At 39.9% G+C, this 8,847-nt stretch overlaps 1 protein-coding gene across 3 annotated transcripts in view; it reads left to right on the top strand.

The window, feature by feature from the left end:
* Window positions 1-8,847, top strand: part of LOC106576124 (metabotropic glutamate receptor 8) — a 409,175-nt gene that overhangs the window by 111,298 nt on the left and 289,030 nt on the right. For all 3 annotated transcript variants that reach the window (XM_045699729.1, XM_045699728.1, XM_045699730.1), the window contains exon 3: window positions 8,300-8,516. In XM_045699729.1, coding sequence (XP_045555685.1) covers window positions 8,300-8,516 — 217 coding nt within the window. The remainder of the gene's footprint in view (window positions 1-8,299; window positions 8,517-8,847) is intronic.

Consider the following 8,847-nt stretch of genomic DNA (forward strand, 5'->3'; position numbering starts at 1 on the left):
ATACAGTACTGTAGACGACATAGTATACATCACAGTATACAACACAGTATACATCACAGTATACAGCACAGTATACTGTACAGTAGACGATATAGTATACATCAAAGTATACATCACAGTATACAGCACAGTATACAGCACAGTTGACGATATAGTATATATCACAGTATACAGTACAGTTTGCAGCACAGTATACAACACAGTAAACAGCATAGTATACAGCTAAGTATACAACACAGTATACAACACAGTATACAACACAGAAGACAGCACAGTGTGCGTCACAGTATACAGTACAGTAGATTATATAGTATACATCACAGTATTCAACACAGTATACATCACAGTATACATCGCAGTGTACAATGCAGTATACAACAGAGTAGAAAGTACAGTATGCAGCACAGTATACGACACAGTATACATCACAGTATACATCACAGTATTCACCAAAGTATACAACAAAGTATACAACACAGTATACAGCACAGTATACATCACAGTATACTACAAAGTATACAGCACAGTGGATAGTACAGTATACATCACAGTTTGCAGTACAGTATACGGTATAGTATACATCACAGTATACAACACAGTATACATAACAGTATACAACAAAGTATACAGCACAGTGGACAGTACAGTATACATCACAGTATACAGTACAGTAGATGTATAGTATTCATCACGGTATACAACAAAGTATGCAGCACAGTGGATAGTACAGTATACATCACAGTATACAGTACAGTAGACGGTATGGTACACATCACAGTATACAATACAGTAGACAATATAGTATACATCAAAGTATACAACACAGTATACAGCACAGTAGACGATATAGTGTATATCACAGTATACAGCACAGTATACATCACAGTATACAGCACAGTATACTGTACAGTAGACGATATAGTATACATCAAAGTATACATCACAGTATACAGCACAGTATACAACACAGTATACAGCACAGTATACATCACAGTTTACAGCACAGTATACTGTAGTGGTAGACAATATGGTATACATCACAGTATACAGCACATTATACATCACAGTATACATCACAGTATACAGCACAGTATACAGCACAGTATACAACACTGTATACAACACAGTATACAACACAGTAAACATCATAGTATACAGCATAGTATACAACACAGTATACAACACGGTATACATCACAGTACACAGCCCAGTATAGATCACCAGTATCCATCAGAGTATACAACACAGGAGACAGCACAGTGTGCATCACAGTATACAGTACAGTAGATTATATAGTATACATCACAGTATTCAACACGGTATACATCACAGTATACATCGCAGTGTACAATGCAGTATACAACACAGTAGACAGTACAGTATGCAGCACAGTATACATCACAGTATACAGTACAGTAGACGGTATAGTATACATCACAGTATACAACACAGTATACAGCACAGTAGACGATATAGTGTATATCACAGTATACAGTACAGTTTGCAGCACATTATACATCACAGTATACAGCACAGTATACAGTACTGTAGACGACATAGTATACATCACAGTATACAACACAGTATACATCACAGTATACAGCACAGTATACTGTACAGTAGACGATATAGTATACATCAAAGTATACATCACAGTATACAGCACAGTATACAGCACAGTTGACGATATAGTATATATCACAGTATACAGTACAGTTTGCAGCACAGTATACAACACAGTAAACAGCATAGTATACAGCTAAGTATACAACACAGTATACAACACAGTATACAACACAGAAGACAGCACAGTGTGCGTCACAGTATACAGTACAGTAGATTATATAGTATACATCACAGTATTCAACACAGTATACATCACAGTATACATCGCAGTGTACAATGCAGTATACAACAGAGTAGAAAGTACAGTATGCAGCACAGTATACGACACAGTATACATCACAGTATACATCACAGTATTCACCAAAGTATACAACAAAGTATACAACACAGTATACTGCACAGTATACATAACAGTATACAACAAAGTATACAGCACAGTGGACAGTACAGTATACATCACAGTATACAGTACAGTAGATGTATAGTATACATCACGGTATACAACAAAGTATGCAGCACAGTGGATAGTACAGTATACATCACAGTATACAGTACAGTAGACTGTATGGTACACATCACAGTATACAATACAGTAGACAATATAGTATACATCAAAGTATACAACACAGTATACAGCACAGTAGACGATATAGTGTATATCACAGTATACAGTACAGTTTGCAGTACAATAGACGATATAGTGTATATCACAGTATACAGCACAGTATACATCACAGTATACAGCACAGTATACAGCACAGTATACAACACAGTATACAGCACAGTATACATCACAGTTTACAGCACAGTATACTGTAGTGGTAGACAATATGGTATACATCACAGTATACAGCACATTATACATCACAGTATACATCACAGTATACAGCACAGTATACAGCACAGTATACAACACTGTATACAACACAGTATACAACACAGTAAACATCATAGTATACAGCATAGTATACAACACAGTATACAACACGGTATACATCACAGTACACAGCCCAGTATAGATCACCAGTATCCATCAGAGTATACAACACAGGAGACAGCACAGTGTGCATCACAGTATACAGTACAGTAGATTATATAGTATACATCACAGTATTCAACACGGTATACATCACAGTATACATCGCAGTGTACAATGCAGTATACAACACAGTAGACAGTACAGTATGCAGCACAGTATACATCACAGTATACAGTACAGTAGACGGTATAGTATACATCACAGTATACAACACAGTATACAGCACAGTAGACGATATAGTGTATATCACAGTATACAGTACAGTTTGCAGCACATTATACATCACAGTATACAGCACAGTATACAGTACTGTAGACGACATAGTATACATCACAGTATACAACACAGTATACATCACAGTATACAGCACAGTATACTGTACAGTAGACGATATAGTATACATCAAAGTATACATCACAGTATACAGCACAGTATACAGCACAGTTGACGATATAGTATATATCACAGTATACAGTACAGTTTGCAGCACAGTATACAACACAGTAAACAGCATAGTATACAGCTAAGTATACAACACAGTATACAACACAGTATACAACACAGAAGACAGCACAGTGTGCGTCACAGTATACAGTACAGTAGATTATATAGTATACATCACAGTATTCAACACAGTATACATCACAGTATACATCGCAGTGTACAATGCAGTATACAACAGAGTAGAAAGTACAGTATGCAGCACAGTATACGACACAGTATACATCACAGTATACATCACAGTATTCACCAAAGTATACAACAAAGTATACAACACAGTATACAGCACAGTATACATCACAGTATACTACAAAGTATACAGCACAGTGGATAGTACAGTATACATCACAGTTTGCAGTACAGTATACGGTATAGTATACATCACAGTATACAACACAGTATACATAACAGTATACAACAAAGTATACAGCACAGTGGACAGTACAGTATACATCACAGTATACAGTACAGTAGATGTATAGTATACATCACGGTATACAACAAAGTATGCAGCACAGTGGATAGTACAGTATACATCACAGTATACAGTACAGTAGACGGTATGGTACACATCACAGTATACAATACAGTAGACAATATAGTATACATCAAAGTATACAACACAGTATACAGCACAGTAGACGATATAGTGTATATCACAGTATACAGTACAGTTTTCAGTACAATAGACGATATAGTGTATATCACAGTATACAGCACAGTATACATCACAGTATACAGCACAGTATACTGTACAGTAGACGATATAGTATACATCAAAGTATACATCACAGTATACAGCACAGTATACAACACAGTATACAGCACAGTATACAACACTGTATACAACACAGTATACAACACAGTAAACATCATAGTATACAGCATAGTATACAACACAGTATACAACACGGTATACATCACAGTACACAGCCCAGTATAGATCACCAGTATCCATCAGAGTATACAACACAGGAGACAGCACAGTGTGCATCACAGTATACAGTACAGTAGATTATATAGTATACATCACAGTATTCAACACAGTATACATCACAGTATACATCGCAGTGTACAATGCAGTATACAACACAGTAGACAGTACAGTATGCAGCACAGTATACATCACAGTATACAGTACAGTAGACGGTATAGTATACATCACAGTATACAACACAGTATACAGCACAGTAGACGATATAGTGTATATCACAGTATACAGTACAGTTTGCAGCACATTATACATCACAGTATACAGCACAGTATACAGTACTGTAGACGACATAGTATACATCACAGTATACAACACAGTATACATCACAGTATACAGCACAGTATACTGTACAGTAGACGATATAGTATACATCAAAGTATACATCACAGTATACAGCACAGTATACAACACTGTATACAGCACAGTATACATCACAGTTTACAGCACAGTATACTGTAGTGGTAGACGATATGGTGTACATCACAGTATATAACACAGTATACAGCACGTTATACAGTACAGTATACAGCACAGTAGACGGTATAGTATTTATTTAATGTGTGTGGTGTATTGTTTCTTTATCAACTCATTTGCTCTCCATGTTACTCATCCCACTCAGTCTTTCATTTTCTCATTCTCCCCGTCTTTCTCCTTAACAGAGTTCAGAAAAGGCATGGTTTCCGAGAACACTAGGTCGCTTTCTCATCGCCATGCCGATACGGACAACTGCAATTTCATCTTCATGATCTCACATCTTTCTTCCTCTGATGTGGATATTCTTCCGCTGTTGGAAAATAAGACACGTTTTTTTTATTTCATAAAAAAAATTAAAATAATTTAACCTTTATTTTATTAGTCGTTTTCCATCCCGACCCTTATATTTTGACATACATTGTTAATATCTACCTGGCTAAACTTTATTTGTATTGCTTTGTGTTTGTAATATTCCTTAGTTTTGGAAAATATAAACTCTTCAAAAGTTCACTTTCGATTCGTCAAAACAAATATATCTTCCAAGAGAGCTGACAACATTGAAGATGTAGCTAGCGTAATAGTCTTTCATGACTGGAAGATTGGTGAAGGTGAGTAAAAGTGAGAGCCTCCTCGCCTGGGAGTCAAAGAAGTCTCCAATTACTTGTTGGTTGTTAGATGTGCTGTTTTTGAGCTGACAAGCGTTGATAGCACTGAGACACAGAGACACTGAGCAGTGAGTTCCATCAGTATTCACTACAAGTAGCTGTCCTCCTAGAATCCCTCCACACCTTCCATTCCCCATCTAGTGATTCTGCTTTGTTCAGCTATCAGGACCATTTGTGTTTAAATAATTTATGTTACTGTGTGTGTGTGTGTGTGTGTGTGTGTGTGTGTGTGTGTGTGTGTGTGTGTGTGTGTGTGTGTGTGTGTGTGTGTGTGTGTGTGTGTGTGTGTGTGTGTGTGTGTGTGTGTGTGTGTGTGTACAGAGAGAGAGAATTAGACCTGCCTCTAGGTCTTGATTCTGATTGGCAGCTCTTCCCTCTCTCCTAGAATGCCACTGAAGCAGCCATAGACTACTTGTGTGTGCACACTCCTGTGTGTGTTATGTGTGTGTGTGCACACTTCTGTGTGTGTGTGTGCTATGTGTGTGTGCACACTTCTATGTGTGTGTTATGTGTGTGTGTGCACACTTCTGTGTGTGTGTTATCTGTGTGTGTGCACACTCCTGTGTGTGTGTTATGTGTGTGTATGTGTGCACACTTCTGTGTGTGTGTTATGTGTGTATGTGCATACAGTGCCTTCGGAAAGTATTCAGACTTTTTCCACATTTTGCTACGTTAAGACTTATTCTAAAATGGATTCAATGGTATTTTCCCCTCATCAATCTACACACAATACCCATAATGACAAAGCAAAAACAGGTTTTTATCAATTTTAGCAAATGTATAAAAAATAAGAAACGGAAATATCACATTTACATAAGTATTCAGACCCTTTACTCAGTACTTTGTTGAAGCACCTTTGGCAGTGATTACAGTCTCGAGTCTTCTTGGGTATGATGCTACAAGCTTGATACACCTGTATTTTGGGAATTTCTCCCATTCTTCTCTGCAGATCCTCTCAAGCCCTGTCAGGTTGGATGGGGAGCGTCACTGCACAGCTATTTTCAGGTTTCTCCAGAGATGTTCGATCGGGTTCAAGTCTGGGCTCTGGCTGGGCCACTCAAGGACATTCAGAGACTTGTCCCGAACCCACTCCTGCGTTGTCTTGCCTGTGTGCTTAGGGTTGTTGTCCTGTTGAAATGTGAACCTTCGCCTCAGTCTGAGGTGCTGAGTGCTCTGGAGAAGGTTTTCATCAAGGATAACTCTGTACTTTGATCCATTCATCTTTCCCTCGATCCTGACTAGTCTCCCAGTCCCTTCAGCTAAAAAACATCCCCACAGCATGATGCTGTCACCACCATGCTTCACCGTAGGGATGGTGTTAGGTTTCCCCACAGAGGTGACATTTTGCATTCAGGCCAAAGAGTTCAGTCTTGGTTTCATCAGACCAGAGAATCTTGTTTCTCATGGTCTGAGAGTCCTTTAGGTGCCTTTTGGGAAAACTCCAAGCTGGCTGTCATGTAACTTTTACTGAGGAGTGGCTTCCGTCTGGCCACTCTACCATAAACGCCTGATTAGTGGAGTGCTGCAGAGATGGTTGTCCTTCTGGAAGGTTCTCCCATCTCCACAGAGGAACTCTGCAGCTCTGTCAGAGTGACCATCGGGTTCTTGGTCACCTCTCTGACCAAGGCCCTTCTCCCCCTGATTACTCAGTTTGGCTGGGCGGCCAGCTCTAGGAAGAGACTTGGTGGTTCCAAATTTCTTCCATTTAAGAATGATGGAGGCCACTGTGTTTCCCATTAAATACTGCAGAAATGTTTTGGTACCCTTCTCCATATCTGTGCCTGGACACAATCCTGTCTCACAGCTCCATGGCCAATTCCTTCGACCTCATAGTTTGGTTTTGCTCTGACATGCACTGTCAACTGTGGGACCTTATATAGACAGGTGTGTGCTTTTCCAAATCATGTCCAATCAATTGAATTTACCACAGGTGAATTCCAATGAAGTTGTAGAAACATCCCAAGGATGATCAATGGAAACAGGATGCACCTGAGCTCAATTTGAGTCTCATAGCAAAGGGTCTGAATACTTATGTAAATAAGGTATTTTTGCATATATTTTACAAACATTTCTAAAAACCTGTTTTTTCTTTGTCGTTATGGGGTATTGTGTGATAATGAGGAAAAATCCATTTTAGAACAAGGCTGTAACGTAACAATGTGGAAAAAGTCAAGGGGTCTGAATACTTTCCGAATACACTATATGTGGTGTTTAAGTATGTGTGTGTGGGAGTGGGAGCATACAAGTGTGAGTGTGTGTACACGTCTGTGTGTGTGTCAGTGTGTGAAAGAGAGTGTGTGTGTGTAAAATTCAGCCGTGGGCAGCCTCTCCCTCCTGACAAATCAACCTGTCAGTCGGCCATCTCTCACCCAGATTCCATTACTTCGCCATCTGACTTTCAGCATCTCTCTACCTCTCTATCCAAGCATCTCTCTACCTCTCTATCCAAGCATCTCTCTACCTCCAAATCCAAGCCTCTCTCTTTCTACCTCTCTATCCAAGCCTCTCTCTACATCTCTATCCAAGCCTCTCTCTGCCTGCCTCCCTATCCAGCCTCTCCTTGCATACCTTCACACCCCAACCTGTCTCCTGTCTGGGGCTCTCCTGCATTGCTTCTCTGTCTGTCTGTCTCAGGTGCCTTGGCTCTCTCCTTTTCTGAGGCTCTTATAGCTGGGCTGTCTGATCCCTGATAAACCACTTGGATGGAGTATGACCTCTGGCTAGTGTAATCTATCTCAATTTCTACAGTGCCATGCTATCAGTAATTACCTTCTCATTCTGTCCCCCTATCCTCTGGAGAGTGACACCCTTTCTACTCTCATCTCTCAACGCATTCCTTCATCTCTCTCTCTCTCTCTCTCTCTCTCTCTCTCTCTCTCTCTCTGCTTACTCTGTCTTTCCTCAGAATCCCCTCAGATTAGCTATACGTATCCTTGGCTCCAGATGCAAATTCTAACCTAACTCATCCATTCCTTCTTTTCTCTCTCCCTCTGTCCTCAGATCCCTCAGATCAGCTATGCATCCACGGCCCCGGAGCTCAGTGACAACACGAGGTATGACTTCTTCTCCCGTGTCGTACCTCCGGACTCCTACCAGGCCCAGGCAATGATGGACATCGTCACGGCGATGGGATGGAACTACGTGTCCACGCTAGCCTCTGAGGGGAACTACGGCGAGAGCGGTGTCGAGGCCTTCGTACAGATCTCCCGGGAAACAGGTTCGTGGGTTAGCGAAACATGCTCAGACACACTCTAACACACAGTACTGAATGGAGGTGCTGAATCTTTATGAACAGTCTACAGTTCTGGAGTGTTTGGACATCTCTCTTCAGTGCTGGGTCTCTGTGGAACTCTGTACAACAGTAGCTGCCCTAGTAGATGCCAGTCTCAAATATCTATATTTAAAAACGTCAGCGATATTAACTATCAGATAGTATCTGTCAGCTACAGATTGACAGTCAGTCAGCATAAAAAAAACGTATTTTCATCAGATAAACTCTCTAGTGGTTTTAACTTGTCTCTGTGTGTTTGTTGAGATTGCTCGGATTT

The sequence above is a fragment of the Salmo salar genome, chromosome ssa17, assembly GCF_905237065.1.
Source record: "Salmo salar chromosome ssa17, Ssal_v3.1, whole genome shotgun sequence".
Classification (NCBI taxonomy): Eukaryota; Metazoa; Chordata; class Actinopteri; order Salmoniformes; family Salmonidae; genus Salmo; species Salmo salar.